Source organism: Bos grunniens, chromosome 1, assembly GCF_055505025.1.
Source record: "Bos grunniens cultivar Pamir isolate PY7600 chromosome 1, Bosgru_T2T1.0, whole genome shotgun sequence".
Classification (NCBI taxonomy): domain Eukaryota; kingdom Metazoa; phylum Chordata; class Mammalia; order Artiodactyla; family Bovidae; genus Bos; species Bos grunniens.
Genome location: NC_141165.1, coordinates 4,901,257 through 4,922,731, shown reverse-complemented (window position 1 = coordinate 4,922,731; position 21,475 = coordinate 4,901,257). Strand labels below are relative to the sequence as shown.

The window sequence follows — 21,475 nt, the reverse complement described above, 5'->3', positions numbered from 1 at the left end:
GCCACGCCAATTTGCATTCCCATCCACAGCGTTCTCCTTTCTCCATACCCTCTCCAGCAGTTGTTTGTAGACTTTTTAATGATGGCCATTCTGACTGGAGTGAGGCAGCACTTCACTGCAGTTTTGATTTGCCTTTCTCTAATAACTAGCAATCTTGAACATCTTTTCATGTGCCTGTTGGCCATCTGTATGTGTCTTCTTTGGAGAAATGTCTATTTAGGTCTTCTGGCCATTTTTCAATTGGGTTTTTCTTGTTTTCTTTGTTCCATTGTATGAGCTGTTTGTATATTTTGGAAATTGAGCCATCGTCTGTCACATCATTGGCAATATTTTCTCCTGGTCCGTAGGCTGACTTTTTGTATTGTGTCCTTGGCTGTAGAAAAGCTGTTTGATTAGGTCCCATTTGTCTGACTTTGCTTTTTTTCCCTCAGCTTGGGAGACTGACCTAAGACAACATTGGTTTATAATTCATGTCAGGAAATGTTTGCCTACGTTCTCTTCTAGGAGTTTCATGGTGTCATGTCTTATATTTAAGTCTTTAAGCCATTTTGAGTTTACTTTGTGTATGGTGTGAAGGTCATTGATTTACTTACATGTGGCTGTCTAACTTCCCCAACACTGCTTCCTAAAGAGACTGTCTTTTCTCTGTTGTATATCTTGCCTCCTTTGTCGAAGGTTAGTTGACCATAGGTAAGTGGGTTTCAGAGAAGGCAATGGCACCCCACTCCAGTACTTTTGCCTGGAAAATCCCGTGGATGGAGGAGCCTGGTAGGCTGCAGTCCACGGGGTCACTAAAGTCAGACACGACTGAGCGACTTCACTTTCACTTTTCACTTGCATGCATTGGAGAAGGAAATGGCAACCCACTCCAGTGTTCTTGCCTGGAGAATCCCAGGGACGGGGGAGCCTGGTGGGCTGCCGTCAGTGGGGTCGCACAGAGTCGGAGATGACTGAAGCGATGTGGGTTTATTTCCAGGCTCTCTCTGTTCCACTGATCCATGTTTATTTTTGTGCTAAGACCACACTGTTTTAATTACTGTAGCTTTGTAGTCTTGTCTAAAGTGTGGAAGGGTCATGCTTCCTGCTTTATTCTTTTTCTTCAGTATTGCTTTGACAATTCTGGGTCTTTTATGGTTCTATATAAATTTTAGGGTTATTTGTCCAAGTTCTGTGAAAATGTGAATAATTTGATAGGGATCACATTAAATCTGTAGATGGCTTTGGATAGTATGGCCATTTTAACAAAATTAATTCTTCCAATCTAAGAGCATGGAATATCTTTCCATTTCTTTAAATCATCTCTAGTTTTCTTTCTTAATGTTTTATAATTCTCAGTATATAAGTCTTTCCCGACCCCTTGGTCAGGTTTATTCCTAAGTATTTTTATTTTATTGAAACAATTTTAAAAGAGTTTTTTTTTTTTACATTTCCTTTTTGATAATTTATTTTCAGTGTAGAGAAATGCAACTGATTTCTGTACGTTAATCTTGTATCCTGCTACCAGACTGAAGTTGTTTATCAGTTCTGGTAGTTTTTGTGTGGATCTTTAGGGTTTTTTTTTTTTTTTTTTTTTATAGTATTGGGCTTCCCTGGTGGCTCAGAGGTAAAGAATCTGCCTGCGATGCAAGAGACCTGGGTTCGATTCCTGGGTGGGAAAGATCCCTGGGAGAAGGGAATGGCTGCCCACTCCAGTAAACAGAATCATGTCATCTGCATAAAATGACAGTTTTACCTCTTCCCTTCCAATGTGGATGCCTTTTTTTTTTTTCCTTGTCATTGCTGTGACTAGGGCTTTCCAATACTATGCTGAATACAAGTGGTGAGAGTGGGCATTTTTGTCTTATTCCAGATTTTAGCAGGAAGGCTTTCAGCTTTTCACCATTGAGTGTTATATTGGCTGTGGGTTTGTCATAAGTAGCTTCTATTATGTTGAGATATGTTCCCTCTCTCTCTCATCTCTACTTTGGTGAGAGTTTTTTTTCATGAATGGATGTTGAATTTTATCAAAAGCTCTTTCTGTGGTTTTTGTCTCCGGTTGGTGTGATGTATCTCATGTTGATTTGCGTGCACTGAACCATCCTGTGACCCGGGGTTGTGACCCTAGGATGAATAGCCCAGTTGTGGTATATGGTCTTTCTTATGTGTTGCTGCATTCAGTTTGCTAATATCTTGCTGAGAATTTTTCCATGTATATTCATCAAAGGTATTGGCCTGTACTCTTCTCTTTTGGTAGCGGCTTTGGTTTTGGTATGAGGCTGAGGGTGGTTTCCTGGAGTGTCTTTGGTTTCCCTTGTTGGGATTGGTCTGTTCAAATTGTCTATTTCTTCTAGCTCCAGTTGTGCTGGGCTGTATGTTTCTAGAAACTTGTCCATTTCATCTAAGTCGTCTAAATTGTTAGCACATAATTGTTCACAGTATTTTCTCCCGGTCTTTTATATTTCTGTGGTATCAGTTTTATCTCTTCTTTTTCCTTCTTTTGTTTATTTGGGGTCCTCTCTCTTGTTTTTGTTGAGCTTGGCTAGAGATTTGTTGATTTTGTTCAGCCTTTCAAAAGACCAGGTCTTGGTTTTATTGATTTTTTTCTGTTGTTGTTTTAATCTTTATTTTTTCCTCTCTCATCTTTATTATTTCCTTCCTTCTAATGCCTTTAGGGGATATATATAAATTTTATTTCTTTGTTTTTGGCTGTGCTGGGTCCCGTTGCTGTGGGTTTTCTCTAGTGGTAGTGAACAGGGGCTCCTCTCTGAATGCAGCGTGCAGGCTCCTCACCGCAGCGGCTTCTCTGACTGTGGAGCCTGGGCTCTAGGGCGTGCAGGCTCCTCACCGCAGCGGCTTCTCTGACTGTGGAGCCTGGGCTCTAGGGCGTGCAGGTTCCTCACTGCAGCGGCTTCTCTGACTGCGGAGCCTGGGCTCTAGGGCGTGTGCAGCCTTTAGCAGCTGTGGCACGTGGCTCAGTAGTCACAGTTCCCGGGCTCTGGAGCGCGGGCTTAACAGTTGTTGCCCACAGGCCCAGTTGCTCCACAGATGTGGGATCCTCTGTAAACCAGGGATTGAACCCGTGTCTCCTGCATGGGCAGGTGAACTCCTTACCCCTGGGCACCCGGGGAGCCTCTGACTTTGAGGAAGGCCTGTATCACTATGAATGTCCCTCTAAGGACTGCTTTTGCTGCATCCCATAGGTTTTGTATGGCTGTGTTTTCATTGTCATTTGCTTCAAGGTATTTTTAAGATTCTTCTTTGATTTCATAATTGATTGACCCTTTGGTTTTTGATAGCATGTTGTTTAGTCTCCATGTAACCTTTTTTTTTTCTCATTTCTTTTTCTGTGGTTGATTTCTAATCTCATGCCATTGTGGTCAGAAAAGACGCTTGAAATAATTTGTCTTCTTACATTTCTTAAGGCTTATTTTGTGCCCTAGTATGTGGTCAATCCTAGAGAATGTTCAATGTGCACTTGAAAAGAATGTTTGTTTGTTTTTTTTTAATGTAAGGTCCTAAAAATATCAATTAAGTTTAACTGTTCTATTGTATCATTTAGGATTGCTGTGCCTTATTGATTTTCAGTCTGGAAGATCTGTGTTTGATGTGAGTGAGCTGTTAGTCTCCTACTACTGTTGTATTCCTGTCAATTTCTCCCTTTATGTCTGCATTTGTTTTATGCATTAAACATTCGGTGATCCTATACTGGGTGAATATATATTGACAAGTGTAATATCCTCTTCTTGTACTGATTGTTTTCTCATTATATAGTGTCCTTCTTTATCTTTCTTTATGGTCCTTGTTTTAAAATCTATTTCGTCTGCTATGAATATTGTGACCCTCATTTTCTTGTCATTTCCATATGCATAAAATATTTTTTTCCATCCCCTCAGTTTTTTTTAACTTATCTTTATTTGGCTGTGGTGGATCTTAGTTACAGCATGCAGGATCTAGTTCCCCAACCAGGGATCGAACCTGGGGCCCCTGCATTGGGAGTGAGGAGTGTTAACTACTGGGCCACCAGGCAAGTCCCCATCCCCCACTTTCAATCTGTGTATGTCCTTTGTCCTAAAATGAGTCTCTAGTGCAGTGAAGTTGTTTAGTCGTGTCTGACTCTTGGTGCAGTGAAGTTGTTTAGTCGTGTCTGACTCTTGGCGACCCTGTGGACTGTAGCCCACCAGGCTCCTCTGTCCATGGGATTCTCCAGGCGAGAATACTGGAGTGGGGTGCCATTTCCTTCTCCAGGGGATCTTCCCGACCCATGGATCGAACCCAGGTCTCCTGCATTGCAGGCAGATGCTTTAACCTCTGAGCCACCAGGGAAGCCCAAAATGAGTCTCTAGTAGACAGGATATTGTAAGCACTTTTTTTTAAACCCAATCTGCCACTCTTTCTTTTGATTGGAGCATTTAGTCCGTTGACATTTAAGGTAATTATTGATAGATATGTATTCATTGCCATTGTAGACTTTGTTTTCTAGTTGACTTTTTAATTTCTTGTTTCTTTTTCTTCTTCTTTTTGTGATTTGATGATTTTCTTTTTGTATTATACTTATGTTCTCTTTTTGTTTTTCTGTGAATCTATTGTATGTTTTTGATTTGTGGTCACCTTGTTTTTCAAGTATGTTAACCCCTTCCTACATCTCCTTGCATTAGACTTATAGTCACATGGGTTGAAACACATTCAGTGAAAAAAATCTACTTTTCTTTACTCTCCTCCCCAACATTTTATGATTTTCATGTCCTCTTTTTCATCTTCATGTTTATTCTTTTGCTGTTCATTGCCTTCACAAAATGTTTGATTTTTTTTTAAAAACCTGTATAATAGTTTATTGAAGTGATTTACTTTCCAATTGTGATTTTCTCTTTTCCATAGATTCTTGCTTCTTTTCTATCTAGAGAAGACCTTTCAATATTTCCTTTAGGGTAGGTTTAGTATTGCTGTATTCTCTTAGTTTTTTGCTTGTCTGAGAAAATATTTATCTCTCCTTCTATTCTAAATGATAATCTTGCTGGGTAGACTATCCTGTGAAAAGTGAAAGTGGAAGTCGCTCAGTCGTATCTGACTCTTTGCGACCCCATGGACTGAAGTCTGTGGAATTCTCCAGGCCAGAATACTGGAGTGGGTAACCGTTCCCTTCTCCAGGGGATCTTCCCAACCTAGGGATCAAACCCAGGTCTCCCACATTGCAGGCACATTTCTTACTAGCTGAGCTACCAGGGAAGTGCAGATTTTTCCCTTTTAAGACTTTTTAAAAACTCTTAAGACTCCTTTATGAGTGTATCTTACTGCTCCCTTCTGGCCTGCAACTTTTTTGTAGAGAAAGAAAGAAAGAAAGAAACGGAAGCTGCTCACTCATGTCCAACTCTCTGCAACCCCATGGACTGTAGCCCACCAGGCTGCTTCATCTCTCAGATTTTCCAGGCAAGAATACTGGAATGGGTTGCCATTTCCTTCTCCACGGGGTCTTCCTGACCCAGGGATTGAACTCAGGCCTCCAGCATTGCAGGCAGATTCTTTAGCATCTGAGCCACCAGGGAAGCCCAAGAACACTGGAGTGGGTAGCCTATCCCTTGTCCAGGGGATCTTCCTGACCCAGGAATCAAACAGGGGTCTCCTGCATTTTAGGCAGACGCTTTACCCTCTGAGCCACCAGTGAAGCCCATTTCTGTAGAGAAATCAGCTGATAGCCTTAGGGGGTTCCCTTGTAATTAATTCTGTTTTTTTCTTGCTGCCTTTAGACTCCTCTCTTTATCTTTGACTTTTGTCATTTTAATTATAGAATGTCTTGGTGCAGGTCTGTTTCCTTTCACCTTGTTTGGGACTCTCTTTGTTTCCTATATCTGGATATTTGTTTCTTTCTTTCGTTTTGGGAAGTTTTCAGCCATAATTTCTTCAAAGAAATTTTTGATCCCATTTTGATTTTCTTCTCCTCTGGAGTCTCCATTATGCTTAGATTGGCACACTTTATATTATCCGTGTGCACGCGTGTCCTCAGTCGCTCAGTCGTGTCCGACTCTTTGCAACCCTGTGGACTGTAGCCTGCCAGGCTCCTCTGTGCATGGGATTCTCCAGGCAGGAATACTGGAGTGGGTTGCCAGGGGATCTTCTCAACCAGGGATCAGACCCGTGGTTCTTGTGTCTCCTGCATTGCTCTTTACCACTAGTGCTGTCTGGGAAGCCCATATTATCCCATAGTCCCTTACATTGCTTTCATTTTTTTTCTTTTTATTTGACTTTCTGTCTGCTCTTCTGATTGGGTGATTTCCATTATTCTATCTTCCAAGTATTTATTCATTCTTCTGCATTATTTAATCTGCTATTCATTGCCTTTAGCTCAGCTTTTGTCTGGACAAGTGAGTTTTCTAATTTTTCTTGGCTCCTCTTTATAGCTTCTAGGTCCTTTTTATGGTAATCTGCATTTTTATCAATCGCTCTTCTTAATTCCTTCAGTATTTTCATTATCTCCTTCTTGAATCCAGTGTATATTAGGCTGATGAGGTCTGTTTCATTGTTTGTTCTTTCAGGGGAATTCTCTTGATCTTTTAATTGGGAATGGTTCCTCCACTGTATTTGACTTATATTTCTCTTGCTCTGTGAGTTTAGGAGAAACAGTGATCTGCTGTGGTCTTGGAGGTCTAGTCTAGCTTTATGGGGTAGCCTCCCTGGGTAGCCTGTGTGGGTTTGGTATTTTTGGTGTGAGGGCTGTCTTTGCTATAGATGCCTGCTGTTCTTCCCTAGGTCTATATTGGTCATTATCCCCTGGATAGGAGGTATGACAGGCGTCGTGGTGACCAGAGCCTGCGCTGGACGTTGAGCAGGGCCTCCTCTTTGCTCAGTGGTTGTCACTGCCCACTGAGGGCCAGATCTGCTCCCGAGCTGTTGGGGCAGAAGCCCCCAGACCCATTTCTGAGCTGGGGTGCGAGGGAGCTGGGGAGCTGAGGGGGCCTGGAGCACTCCTGCTGGGAGAGAGCCACTAAGTATTCCTCTGCCAGCACCGTCCTCCCTGAGTGTGCTCTGTGGTGTCACCTGTCACCTGTCGCGCAGGCATACAAAGCCTCTGCTCTTGGCACTGCTCTCCGTCCCTTCTCAACCACGGGAAAACGGGCAGCCTGCCCTGGTGTCCCTCGGGTGGCGTTCTCACAAGGCCAGCGCAGCTCCGCTGAAGTCAGGCATCCCGAGCACAGTAGTTGCACATCTGGATCTGCTGCAGGACCTGCGGAAGCAAGCCGCAGCCTGCCGGGCCCCCATGTGCATGTCCCCACAAGCACACGGCCGCTAAGGCCGGACCTGTCCCAGGCCCGGGAGCTGCCCACTGGGATGTCCCAGGGGCGCTGAGCTTACAGAGCTGGCAGTGGTGGGGTGACCTCGCACAGTGGCAGGGGGAGGGCTCGGTTCCTGCCTTTACATGCGGGCAACCCACGGGTGCTCCCGCAGAACTTGCAGAGGTAGAGCTGTCATCAGCGCCCATGGAGACAGAGGCTGCTGTGGTGGACCCACCCCTCTGTTTGGGCAGTGTGCATTCACAGTGGGGTTTTGATGGGGGTGCAAGCCCTCCATGAGCGTGCCAAGACTGAGGCTCCTACGGCAGGCCCACCCTCGCCTCGCACGCTTGTTAACAAAGGCTCTTCACTTCTGTGGCCGGCCCAGGCTTCTTCCACATACACCCCTGCCCCTCACCATGCTCCAGCCCCCTCAGGCTGTCTGCGTGCAGCCCACTGCAGTCCTGCCCCTCAGGCTGTCCTCTGAAGCCTGAGTTTCAGCACCCAGCCCTGCTGCAGACATCGGTGGGTGCGTGTCTCTAGTGCAGGCTGGTGGCTGGACCATCCCTGCAGGCCTCTCTGCTCGGTCTGCCCAGGCTGGTGGCTGGACCATCCCTGCAGGCCTCTCTGCTCTGTCTGCCCCAGGTGGGTGGCTCGGCTCGCCTCTGAGCCCCTGAAGCTCCCTTTCTGTCTTGGTGAAGGGGCTTCCCAGGGTGCGGGACCCTTTCCTCTTTCACAGCTACTTCTTAGGGGTGCAAGTCCCATCCCAATCCACCCCTGCCTCAGCTTTTTTTTCTTTCGTTCTATCCGGTGTGTGGAGATTTCTCTTATGATTTTGGGTGTTTGAGATGGTCTGCCAGCATTCAGCGGGTATTTTGTAAGAATTATTCAAGATGGAGGTGTATTTTGATGTGTATGTGTGAGGAGGTGAGCTCCACATCCCCCTATTCTGCCACATTGATTGGACCTCCCGCCCCCCGCCAGGATAAACACTTTTAAAATTATTTTTTCAAGAGCACTGTGTTTTCCCTTTAAAGGACTTTGTTGCACTTTGCATCCCCAGTAATAGCACATGAGTGCCTGTTTGCCCATCCTTTGGTCAGTGAGAGAGAGAATAGCCTTTTTAATTTTTGCCAGTCTTATGGAGGTGAGAAATGACACCTCATTGTCATATTAATCTGCGTGTCCTTACTGCTAAAGAGACTGAGCGTCTCCTCAGGTGTTTGTTGGCCCTTTGTATTTGCTCATCTGTAGCCCGCTTGTCCATGTTCTCTGCGTGCTTTCAGTGGTGGGTACTCTTTTCTTCTTGATTTATGTTAGCTGTTTACATATTATGGACACAATACAGGTACTGTTCTAAAATTATAAGAAGGAGGCAGGGTTTAAAACTTCCTTCGTTTACACTTTCATTTCCCCCTCTAGGTCCTCCAGCGCCTGAGTTGCATGGCTATGAAGGGAGAGATGTTCCTGGTGGCCAATCTTGGGACAAAGCAGCCTTGCCATAGCAGTGACCCAGGGTGCCCGAGTGACGGTAGATACCAGTTTAACACGAACGTTGTGTTCAGCAGTAACGGAACCCTGGTTGACCGCTACCGCAAACACAACCTCTATTTTGAGGCAGCGTTCGATACCCCTCTGGAGGTGGATCACACAGTCTTTGACACCCCCTTCGCTGGCAAGTTCGGCGTCTTCACTTGCTTTGACATATTGTTCTTTGACCCTGCCGTCAGGCTCCTCCAGGACTCCGAGGTGAAGCACGTTGTGTATCCGACTGCCTGGATGAACCAGCTCCCACTCTTGGCGGCCATTCAGATTCAGAGCGGTTTCGCCATCGCCTTTGGCATCAACCTTCTGGCTGCGAACATCCACCACCCGTCTCTGGGGATGACGGGGAGCGGCATACACACCCCTCTGAAGTCCTTTTGGCACCACAGCATGGACAGTCCTGAAGGCCGCCTCATAATTGCTGAGGTGGCCAGAAACCCACCGGGGCTCGTCAGTGCAGGGAACGCCACAGGGAAAACGGACCCGTTCCACAGGAAGTTTTTACAACTCTTGGCAGGGGATCCCTACTCAGAGAAGGATGCCCAGGACGTCCATTGTGATGCGGCCCCCAAATCAACCACGAATGCCTCTCCCACGTTTAACTCTGAGATGATGTATGACAATTTCACCCTGGTTCCCGTGTGGGGGAGGGACGGCCACGTCCACGTCTGTGCACACGGCCTCTGCTGTCATCTGCTTTACCAGAGGCCCACCGTGTCCCCGGAGCTGTATGCCCTGGGGGTCTTCGATGGTCTTCACACCGTGCACGGCACCTACTATGTCCAAGTCTGTGCGCTGGTCAAGTGTGGGGGTCTTGGCTTTGACACGTGCGGGCAGGAGATCACAGAGGCCATGGGGATGTTCGAGTTTCACCTGTGGGGGAACTTCAGTACTTCTTCTATCTTCCCAATGCTTCTGACCTCAGGGATGATGCTGGAAACCCCTGACCAGCTGGGCTGGGAGAGTGATCAGTATTTCCTGAAGAAGAGGGGACTGTCCTCTGGGCTGGTGACGGCAGCTCTCTACGGGCGGTTATATGAGAGGGACTAGGGGGTTTTGGAAATGCCTCCCCCCCCACATACACACACCGACACAGGCTGAAGCTCACGGCAGTGGGACCTCCTCTTTGCCCCAGAGCCCATCTGGGAGGCAGGGAGGAGGTAGGGAGACAGGCTGCGTCAGGGTCTTTCCCTCTTAGGTGGAAATTAGTGAGGTATTTTCTGGTATTTTATACTCTCATTTCTATTTTTCAAGCCATTTCTTCCTCCAGCAGATCTTTCATCACACAATTGATTTAACAGCTCAAACAGAAATAAACGTCAGCTTATGTTTCACATGTCCACAAGACGGCTAGTTCTGCATGTTGTGTGTGCTTTTTCTTGTTGTTGATCAAGTGACTCCCAGGATATACAGGTATTTCACAAGCCTCAAACATTATCGAGGGTAAGAACACTCAAAGCAAAAGCCGTCTTAGAATGGCTGCCGTGGGGACTTTTCCCTACTGGTGGCCAGAATTCGGACCCATCATGCCACAGCCACAGGCGGCCCCAGCAATGTGGAGCCTGAGGCAGCTTTTGAAAACAGAGGGGAAACTTTTCTCAAATCTGCCTTTCTGCCAGTGATCAGAATGTGTCAGGCAGGCCTCAGCATAACTGGAAAGAAAGAGGGCTGTGCCCCAGAGAGAGAGAGAGGCTGGAAAAAGTGCTGAAGAGAGGGCAGCGATGGGAACAGATGAGTAATAGGATTCCTGGGCACAGTGTGTCTCATCCAGGGATTCCAGGCACGTCAATAAATCACACTGGCTCTGGGCAAGCACCTTCTGGCTGCCCAGCTGTAAGGGATGGAGCGATGCTGTGAACTCAGGGCCTTCTCCTTGCAGACAGGTGGCTGGAGCGGCCTGGGGCTGGCGCATGCAGACTTTATCCAGTCACTGGACAGGTGTCTTTGGAGAGCCCACCACAGCCGGAGCAGGACCTCCCACAGAGTGAACTGTAGATGCAAAATCGTATTCAGTGTGTGAAGACCGTTTTCAGGCCTCTGGTGTCGGTATTCCTTGTGTCCAACATTTCCAAGTTGTTTTGACTCTATGCCTAGTAATTATCTCAGATCATTTTTAAAGTGGAAAATGGATAGGTTTTTTTTTTTTTTTTAAAGAAAATGGATAGTTAGCTTTATGTGATTTGCCTCTTCAAGATATAGCTAGTTTCATCTCCGTTATAAATTAGGTGTTTTAAAGCAGTATGTGCATATATATATATATATATATATAATATATAATTAACTGTTATTATAATTATACAAAGCGAAAAATGAGATTCTTTGCCCGTCTCCCACAGTGTGGCCCTTCTGGACCCTTCTCTGGCTCTCAGGCAGGATAATAAAGAGCACAGATCCTAGAGTCAGACTGGCCGTTGCTTTCTTGGCCTCCTGGTTTTCACTTCCCCATGCAGACCTCGCCTGTTTATTTGACCTTGTTGCGCCCGTTTTCTTCTGCATGGAATGTGTGTTGAATCATTCACGTGGGAAAGAAGTGAAGACCCACTGACTCACTGCCTGCTTGCAAAGGCCTGGAATGAATCAGTCTGGCCTTCAGGGAATTTGCAGACGCAAATCAGGATTCCCGAGGAAACCCGGGAGGTCCCCCTGGAACAGAACGGGGACCTCTCCCACCAGATGCTGGCGCAGACCCAGGAGGGGTGAGCTGGCGGCGCCATGCGGCTCCGGATGTGGCCACGGTCGCCGCCCCAGGGAAGCAGAAATCATCTCAGAAATGCACATCTTGCTTCCTGCCGAGATGATTCAGATCAGCCCGAGAGAGACAGAGGCCAGGCCTACATGCAGGCATGGTGCAGCTCCTTCACCAGTGATGCTTCTGAGGCACCTGCTGGATGCACCTTCTGCTCCCGCGAGCAGAGCACCAAGAACTTTCCCCGAGCTGCTATCTACTGAAGATTCAGAACAAACTGCAAACAAAGCAGAAATGAGGGGGGGCTTCCACGATGAAAAGCAGTTGCCAGATGGCAGAGCAAAGCGGAGGGTAGGGGAAATGAGCAGAATAAATCATTTTCAAGATAGAAAAAAAAGCACCCATGACTCATGGTCATGACATGCTTTTGTGAGCTGCGATCCTGAAACTCAGGAAGCAAACGTTGATCCGGACCACAGCAGAGAGGCGGGACGCCCCGGGGTGTACTTTTGGCGGAATCGGGCTTGGGGGAAGTGGCCGGTCGGTGCGGTTTCCCATGAAGGTGCAGCTGGGCCTGTCTGCGGTTTTCCTCCAAGAGGAAGTGAGAGGCAGCAGTGAGCTGAAGAAGTGCCGTTCTTAGGGAAGGCGCAGCCGCGGCCTGCCGGCAGCCTGTCTGTCCCAGCGCCTGCCGAGGCCTCTCAGGAGGAGGGCCTCCCCAGCACCCCGCCGAGAGAGCCCCGCCTGGGACCAGCACCCTCCCCCCCCCTCCCCGAAACAGACGCTGTGCCCACGAGCAGTCACGCCCACCCCCCGTGGCAGGCACTGACATGCTCCCTATCTCTGTGGATTTGCCCATTCTGAACAGTCTCTCTAAATAGAATCACACCCCAGGTGGCCTTTTGTTCCTGCCTCCTTCCGCCTGGTGTATCGTTTTCAAGGTTTATGCTTGTGTACCGCCTACAAGGTCTTCCTTTTTATGGTTGAATAACGTTTCACTGTATGGACGCATCGCGTTTGTTTATCCATTCATAAGTAAGTGGGCTTCAGGGGGCTGCCACCTTTGGCTATTAGGAATGATGCTGCTATGAACGTTCATGCACAAGTTTATATATGTGAACATGTGTTTTCAACTCCTTGTGTATACGCCTAGGAGAGTAATTGCTGGGTCATAGGGTAGTGTTTAATTGTTTGAGGAACTGTCAAGACAGTTTTGGAGAAGAACATGGCAACCCACTCCAGTGTCCTTGCCTGGAGAATCCCAGGGACGGCGGAGCCTGGTGGGCTGCCGTCTATGGGGTCGCACAGCAGCAGCAGCAGCAAGAGTTTTCCAAAGGGACTACATCATTTTACAGCCCTATTAGCAGTGTTAAAGTATTCCAATATTTTCACATTCTTGCCAGTGCTTGTTGTCGTCTGTTAAAATCATAGCCGTCCCAATGGCTGTGGTTTCCGTTGTGGGTGTGATTTCATTTCTCTCATGGCAAATAATGAGACGTACCTTTCTTTTCTTAATGAAAAATTTTACATTTGTGGCTGTGCCGGGTGTTCGATGCTGCCTGGGCTTTTCTCTAGCTGGGGCCAGCGGGGCCTGGGCTCTTCTCTGGCTGCAGCGAGCGGGGGCTGCTCCTCGTTGCAGTGTGAGAGCTTCTGTTGCAGCGGCTTCTCTTGTTGCAGAGCCGTGAGCTCTCTGCCCTCAGGAGCTGCAGAGCGTGGGCTCAGAAGCCGCGGTTCCGGGTGGCGCTCGGGCCCCGTTTTTCTGCCGCACGTGGGATCCTCTCGGACCAGGGGTCCAACGGGTGTCTCCTGCCCTGGCAGGAGTGGTGGTGACTCCTCACCACTGAGCCACCAGGGAAGCTCTGAAGATTCTTCCAAGTGCTTACTGGCCACTTACATATCTTTTTTGAAGAAATGATTAAAATCGTATGCCTCCATTCTCCCCCCGACTCCCCTCCCATCCAGGCTGCCACGTCACCCTGAGCAGAGTTCCCCGTGCTGTGCGGTAGGTCCTTGTGATGACCCTTGTACATTCAGCAGCGTGTGCGTGTCCATCCCGATTCCAAACTACCCCTTCTCGCCCCTCCTTGCTGGCAACTACCAGTTTGTTCTCTACGTTGGTCAGTCGCTTTCTGTTTTGTAAGTTCATTCGTGTCTTTCTTTTTTCGATTCCACATACAAGGGATGTCCTAGGATAGTTCTCCCCTGACTGACCGAGCTCAGTGTGGCAGTCTCCGGGTCCGCCCATGCTGCTGCAAATGGCATCATTTCATCCTCACGTGTGCGCGGCTGAATCCCTCCGCTGTCCACCTGAACTAACACAGCGCTGTTGACCGGCTCCACCCGAATGCAAAATGAGGAGTCCGGAAAAAATAAAACCTTATGCCCACGTAAAAAAACTGAATTTTCTTTTTATTATTTAGTTGTAGGAGTTCTCTATTTTGAATATTAGACCCTTACCAGGTAAGTGATCTGCAAATATTTTCTCCGTTTGTTGGCTGTCTTTTCACTTTTTGATATTGGTTTTTGGTACACAAAAGTTTTTAATTTTGTGATGAAATCGTTAAGATGAAATCTAATTTATCTGTTTTTTCTTAGTTGTTTGTGCTTTAGGTGTCATACCTAATCCACGGGCACAGACTTAGAGCTGTTTTCTTCTAAATATTTTCTAGCTTGAGCTCCTACATTTAGATCTAAGACCCACAGAAGTTAATTTTTGTATATGTTGTGAAGTAGGGGTCCAAATTCATTCTTTTGCAAGTGAGCATCTAGCTGTCCCAGCACCATTTGTTGAAAGAGGTTATTTTTTCCCCTTTGCATTATCTTGGTGCCTTTACGGAAATCTACTGACCATAAATGAGTGGGATTATTTCTAAACTCAGCGCAGTGCCACTGGTCTGTATGTCTGTTCTTGAGTGACAATCGCAGTCGACCTTATTACAGTAGCATTGTAGTAAGTTTTTAGATTGGGACGCATGAGTCCTCTTTGTTCTTCATTAAAATTGCTTTGGCTATTTTGGATCCTTTGAAGTTCCATATGAACTTTTTGGCGTCATCTTGTAAGATTTTTGTCAAAAAATCACTGGAATTTTTATAGATATTTCATTAAACCTATAATTTGGGGAGTGCTGCCATTTTAATAATATTGTTTTCCAATTCATGAACACAGGATGTATTCTTATTTAGTCATTTTTAGTGTACGAATTCCTTTTATTTTTATTCCCAAGTATTTTGGGGAATGCTATAATAAATGGAATTGTTCTTTTAAATTCATTTTAAATCATTAATTGCAAGTGTATAAAAATACAGTTGATTTTTTATATTGATCTTGACTCTAGCAACCTTGCTGAACGTCACAGCACTAATAATTTTCTGGTGGAGTTTTTAGGGTTTTCTCTATTAAAAGACACTTGCTCCTTGGAAGAAAAGCTATGACAAACCTAGACAGCATATTAAAAAGCAGAGACATTACTTTGCCATCAACTGACTCATTAGAAAAGACCCTGATGCTGGGAAAGATTGAAGGCAGGAGGAGAAGAGGATGAGATGGCTGGATGGCATCACCAAATCAATGGACATGAGTTTGAGCAAGCTCTGGGAGTTGGTGATGGACAGGGAGGCCTGGCATGCTGCAGTCCATGGCGTCGCAAAGACTCGGACATGACTGAGTGACTGAACAACCACAAATATACAAGATCCTGTCATCTACACATAGATTAACTTTTTCCTTTTGTATAAACACCTTTTTTCCCCCCTCCCGTCTAATTGTGCTGACTGGAACCTCTAGTACAGTGTTGGGTTGATGAGGTGAGACTGAACATCCTTGCCTCATTTCTGATCTTGGGGAAAGCTTTCACTCATTCACTCATGTCAGCTGTGGGCTTCTCATGGTTGGCGCTTCCTTCTACTCCTAGTGTTTAGTGTTTTTATCTTCAAAATTCTTTTTCTCCGTTAATAGTGATAATCCAGTGTTTGCCGCTTTTATTGATATGGAGTATTACACTGACTTATTTTTATATGTTGGACATATCTTGCATTCCCGGGATAAGCCCCACTTAGTCATGGTATGTAACGTTTATTGTTGGCTGCGCTGGGTCTCTGCTGCTGCCCGAGGGCTTCCTCTAGTTGTGGTGAGCGGGGCCGTTCTCCTTGCAGTGAGCAGGCTTCTCACTGCGGTGGGTTCTCTTGCTGCAGAACGTGGGCTCTGGGGACACGGGCTTGGTTGCCCAGCAACTTGTGGGATCTTAATTCCCGGACCAGGGATCATCCCGTGTGCTCTGAATTGGCAGGCAGATTCTTTACCATCAGACCACCAGGGAAGTTCCTATGATACTTTTTCAGCACTGATATAGTTGAGTTGATAGTATTTTTCTTTTGATGCCTTTTTGCGTCTGTATTCATAAGGGATATTCATGGTGTATGAAGGTTTCTAGATGGTGATGGATTTGGTTTGATACTATTTTGTTGATAACTTTAGCATCTGTGCTCATAAAAGAATAGTTCTGTAGTGGTCTTAAGATGCCTTTGTCTGGTTTTGGTATGAGGTTAATACCTCACAGAGCCAGGTGGAAATGTTTCCCTCTCGTCTGTTTTTAAAAAGAGTTTCTGAAAGCCTGGTGTTACTTCTTGAAACGTTTTGTACAATTCACCAGTGAAGTCACCTGGTCCCGAGCGTTTCTTCATGGGGATTTTTTTTTTTAATTCAATGTCTTTATGTAGCATAAGCCTACTCAGACTTTTCTATACTACCCCTTCTTGAAACAGTTTTGATAGTTTATCTTCCTAGGAATTTGTTCATTTAGATTAGTAGCTTTGTTGGTATATAATTATTCATAGTACTGTCTTATAAATTCATTTGATTTCTATGAGGTTATTAGAATTCCTCTTCTTTTCCTGATTTCCACTCTTTTTTTCTGGATCGATCTAGCTACACGTCTGTCAGTTTTTTCAGACTTCTGTAGAGGGATTGTTTTGTTGGTTTTTCTTTTTTCTTGAATGCCCACATTTATTTTCGCTCTAACTTCTATTGTTTTCTTCTGCCTGCTTTGGGTTCTGTCTGCACTTCTTTTGTCTAATATCTTAAACTGGAAGATTATAGATTTGAGACCTTTCTCCCTTTTTACTATGTTTTCAGCTAAATTTCCTTCTAAGCACTGCTTTCACTACAGTGAAGTGAAATGTTATATTTTTGCTTTCATTAATCAATATGCCAGCAAATTTGGAAAACTCAGCAGTGGCCACAGGACTGGAAAAAGTCAGCTTTCATTCAAATCCAAAAGAAGGGCAATGCCAAAGAATGTTCAAACTGCCACACAATTGCACTCATCTCACTTGCAAGCAAGGTAGTGTTCAAAATCCTTCAAGCCAGGCTTCAACAGTACATAAACCAAAAAATTCCAGATGTACAAGCTGAATTTAGAAAAGGCAGAGGAACCAGAGATCAAATTGCCAACATCCGTTGGATCATAGAAAAAGCAAGAATATTCCAGAAAAACATTGACTATGCCTTTGACTGTGTGGATAACAACAAACTGTGGAAAATTCTTAAAGAGATGGGAATACCAGACCACCTTACCTGCCTCCTCAGAAACCTGTATGCAGGTCAAGAAACAACAGTTAAAACTGGACATGGAACAATGGACTGGTTCAAAACTGGGAAAGGAATACGTCAAGGTTATATAGTGTCACCCTGCTTATTTAACTTACATGCAGAGTACATCATGCGAAATGCCAGGCTGGATGAAGCACAATCTGGAATCAAGATTGCAGGGAGAAATACCAATAACCTGAAATATGCAGATGACACCACTCTAATGGCAGAAAGCAAAGAGGAGCTAAAGAGCTTCTTGATGAAGGTAAAACAGGAGAGTGAAAAACCTGGCTTAAAACTCGGCATTCAAAAGACTAAATCATGGCATCCATCTGGTCCCAACACTGAAGGGACCATGATTTTAGTCTCTCACTGTTTCCATTGTTTCCCCATCTACTTGCCATGAAGTGATGGGACCAGATGCCATGATCTGAGTTTTTTGAATGTTGAGTTTTAAGCCAAATTTTTCACTCTTCTCTTTCACTTTCATCAAGAGGCTCTTCAGCTCCACTTCATTTTCTGCCATAAGGGTGATATCATTTGCATATCTGAGGTTATTGCTATTTCTCCTGGCAATCTTGATTCCAGCTTGTGCTTCATCCAGCCTGGCATTTTGCATGATGTACTCTGCATATAAGTTAAATAAGCAGGGTGACAATATACAGCCTTGACGTACTCCTTTGCCAATTTGGAACCAGTCCATTGTTTCATGTCCGGTTTTAACTGTTGCTTCCTGACCTGCATACAGGTTTCTGAGGAGGCAGGTCAGGTGGTCTGGTATTCCCATCTCTTGAAGAATTTTCCAGAGTTTGTCCTGACCCACACAGTCAAAGGCTTTGGCACAGTCAGTGAAGCAGAAGTAGATGTATTTCTGGAACTCTCTTGCTTTTTCTATGGTCCAACAGATGTTGGCAATTGGATCTCTGGTTCCTCTGCCTTTTCTAAATCCAGCTTGAACATCTGGAAGTTCTCGGTTCACATACTGTTGGAGCCTAGTTTGGAGAATTTTGAGCATCACTTTGCTAGCATGTGAGATGAGTGAAATTGTGCAGTAGTTTGAACATTCTTTGGCATTGCCTTTCTTTAGGACTGGAATGAAAACTGACCTTTTCCAGGTCTGTGGTCACTGCTGAGCTTTCTAACTTTGCTGGCATCTTGAGTACAGCACTTTCACAGCATCATCTTTTAGGATTTGAAATAGCTCAGCTGGAGTTCCATCACCTCCACAGCTTTGTTCGGAGATATGCTTCCTAAGGTCCACTTGACTTCACATTCCCGGATGTCTGGCTCTAGGTAAGTGATCACAGTATCGTGGTTATCTGGCTCATTAAGATCTTTTTTGTATAGTTCTTCTGTATATTCTTGCCACCTCTTCTTAATATCTTCTGCTTCTGTTAGGTCCATACAGTTTCTGTCCTTTATTGTATCCATCTTTGCATGAAATGTTCCCTTGGTATCTCTAATTTTCTTGAAGGGAGATCTAGTCTTTCCCATTCTATTGCTTTCCTCTATTTCTTTGCATTGATCACTGAGGAACTCTTTCTTATCTCTCCTTGCTATTCTTTGGAACTCTGCATTCAGATGCTTTTATCTTTCCTTTTTTCCTTTCCCTTTCAGTTCTCTTCTTTTCTCAGCTATTTGTAAGGCCTCCTCAGACAGCCATTTTGCCTTTTTGCACTGCTTTTTCTTGGGGATGATCTTGATCGCTGTCTCTTGTACAATGTCATGAACTTCTAGCCATAGTTCATCAGACACTCTGTCTGTCAGGTCTAATCCCTGGAATCTACTTCTCACTTCCACTGTATAATCATAAGGGATTTGATTTAGGCCATACCTGTATGGTCTAGTGGTTTTCCCTACTTTCTTCATTTAAGTCTGAATTTTGTAATAAAGAGTTCATGATCTGAGCCACAGTCAGCTCCCGGTCTTGTTTTTGTTGACTGTATAGAGCTTCTCCATCTTTGGCTGCAAAGAATATAATCAATATAATTTCGGTATTGCATCTGGTGATGTTCATGTGTGGAGTTGTCTCTTGTCTTGTTGGAAGAGGATGTTTGCTATGACCATTGCATTCTCTTGGCAAAACTGTTAGCCTTTGCCCTGCTTCATTTTGTATTTCAAGGCCAAACTTGCCTGTTATTCCAGGTGTTTCTTGACTTCCTACTTTTGCATTCTAGTCCCCTATGATGAAAAGGACATCTTTTTTTGGTGTTAGTTCTAGAAGGTCTTGTAGGTCTTTATAGAACCATTGAATTTCAACTTCAACTTCTTTGTCATTAGTGGTTGGGGCCTAGACTTGGATTACTGTGATATTGAATGGGTTGCCTTGGAACAAGCAGAGATCATTCTGTTGTGTTTGAGACTGTACCCAAGTACTGCATTTTGGACTCTTTTGTTGACTATGATGGCTACTCTATTTCTTCTAATGGGTTCTTGCCCACAGAAGTAGATATAATGGTCATCTGAATGACATTCGCCCGTTCCAGTCCATTTTAGTTCACTGATTCCTAAAATGTCGATGTTCACTCTTGACATCTCCTGTTTGATCACTTCTGATTTACCTTGATTCATGGACCTAACATTTCAGGTTCCTATGCAATATTGTTCTTTACAGCATCAGACTGTTTCCCATCACCAGTCACAGCCACAACTGGCGTTGGTTTCACTTTGGCTCCATCCCTTCATTCTTTCTGGAGTTATTTCTCCACTTTTCTCCAGTAGCCTATTGGGCACCTACTGACCTGGGGAGTTCATCTTTCAGTGTCCTATCTTTTTGCCTTTTCATGCTGGTCTTGGGGTTCTCAAGGCAAGAATACTGAAGTGGTTTTCCATTCTCTTCTTCAATGGACCACGTTTTGTCAGAGCTCTCCACCATGACCTGTCTGTCTTGGGTGGCCCTATATGGCATGGCTCATAGTTTCATTGAGTTAGACAAGGCTGTTATTCATGGGATCAGTTTGGTTAATTTTCTGTGATTATGGTTTTCATTCTGTCTGCCCTCTAATGGATAAGGATAAGAGGCTTGTGGAAGCTTCCTGATGGGAATTATAGCCATAGGAAACGTACTTCTTACATAATGTCTCGAAGGTTGAAATCACTCCTTAGTCCAGGCGCTCAAGTGTGGATGCTGTGTCAGCAAGTGTGGAGCAGCCTGGATCTCAGTGTCCATTTCCCTCTGAGCTCTTGGGCAGCCATGTGCACTGGCAGTGAGCCATCATCGCAAAAGGGATCTTTTCTTCTGAGCAGTGGGTTTCAACAGTTGGCTTAAAATATCCAGTAAGCCATGTTATCAAAAAGCGTGGTGTCATCCAGACTTTCTTGTTCTATTTATGTAGTACAGGCAGAGTTATATAGCATATTTTTAAAGGCCCCAGGGTTTTCAGAATCTGAGTATTGGCTCAATGTTAGCTGCATTCAGTCAGTTCAGTTGCTCAGTCGTGTCCAACTCTTTATGACCCCATGGACTGCAGCACTCCAGGCCTCCCTGTCCATCACCAAGTCCCAGAGTTTACTCAAACTCATGTCCATTGAGTTGGTGATGCCATCCAACCGTCTCATCCTCTATCGTGCCCTTCTCCTCCTACCTTCAATCTTTCCCAGCATCAGGGTCTTTTCAAATGAACATTGAAAACAGGGTCCTTCCAATGAACATTCAGGACTGATTTCCTTTAGGATGGACAGGTTGGATCTCCTTGCAGTCCAAGGGACTCTCAAGAGTCTTCTCCAACACCACAGTTCAAAAGCATCAATTCTTTGGTGCTCAGCTTTCTTTATAGTCCAACTCTCACATCCATACATGACTACTGGAAAAACCATAGCCTTGACTAGATGGACCTTTGTTGACAAAGTAATGTCTCTGCTTTTTAATATGCTGTCTTGGTTGGTCATTAATTTTCCTTCCAAGGAGTAAGCGTCTTTTTATTTCATGGCTGCATTAGCCCCTAACATTAGAGTCAGCCTGTTTTTTGAAGCTTTGAAGCCAGGCATTGAGTTCTTCTCTCTAGCTATGGAAGTCCTAGGTGGCATCACCTTCCAATGGAAGGCAGTCCCAGCTATTGTCGTTTAGCGTAGCTGACTACATCTTAGCTACAACCTGCTGCAGGTTCTACATCTGCACAGGCTGCTTCACCTTGCACTTGGAGTCATAGAGACGGCTTCTTTCCTTAAACCTCAGCAAGCAGCCTCTGCGGGCTTCAGCTCTTCTTCTGCAGCTTCCTTGCTTCTCTCAGCCTTCACAGAACTGAAGAGAGCTAGGGACTTGCTCTGGCTCAGGCTTTGCCATAAGGGAATGTGGTGGCTGGTTTCATCTTCTGTCTGGACCACTCAGACTTTGTCTGTATCAGCAATAAGGCTCTTTTGCTTTCTGATCATTCATGTGTTCACTGGGGCAGCACTTTTCATTTCCTTTGAAAACTTTCC

General features: G+C 45.1%; 1 protein-coding gene across 5 annotated transcripts in view; it reads left to right on the top strand.

Annotated features, from left to right (window-relative positions):
* BTD (biotinidase) overlaps positions 1-10,131 on the top strand; it is a 40,849-nt gene extending 30,718 nt beyond the window's left edge. For all 5 annotated transcript variants that reach the window (XM_086398278.1, XM_086398404.1, XM_086398198.1 and 2 more), the window contains one exon: positions 8,664-10,131. In XM_086398278.1, the coding sequence (XP_086254404.1) occupies positions 8,664-9,836 (1,173 nt within the window). In that variant the 3' untranslated portion in view covers positions 9,837-10,131. The remainder of the gene's footprint in view (positions 1-8,663) is intronic.
* The last annotated feature ends 11,344 nt before the right edge of the window (positions 10,132-21,475 follow it).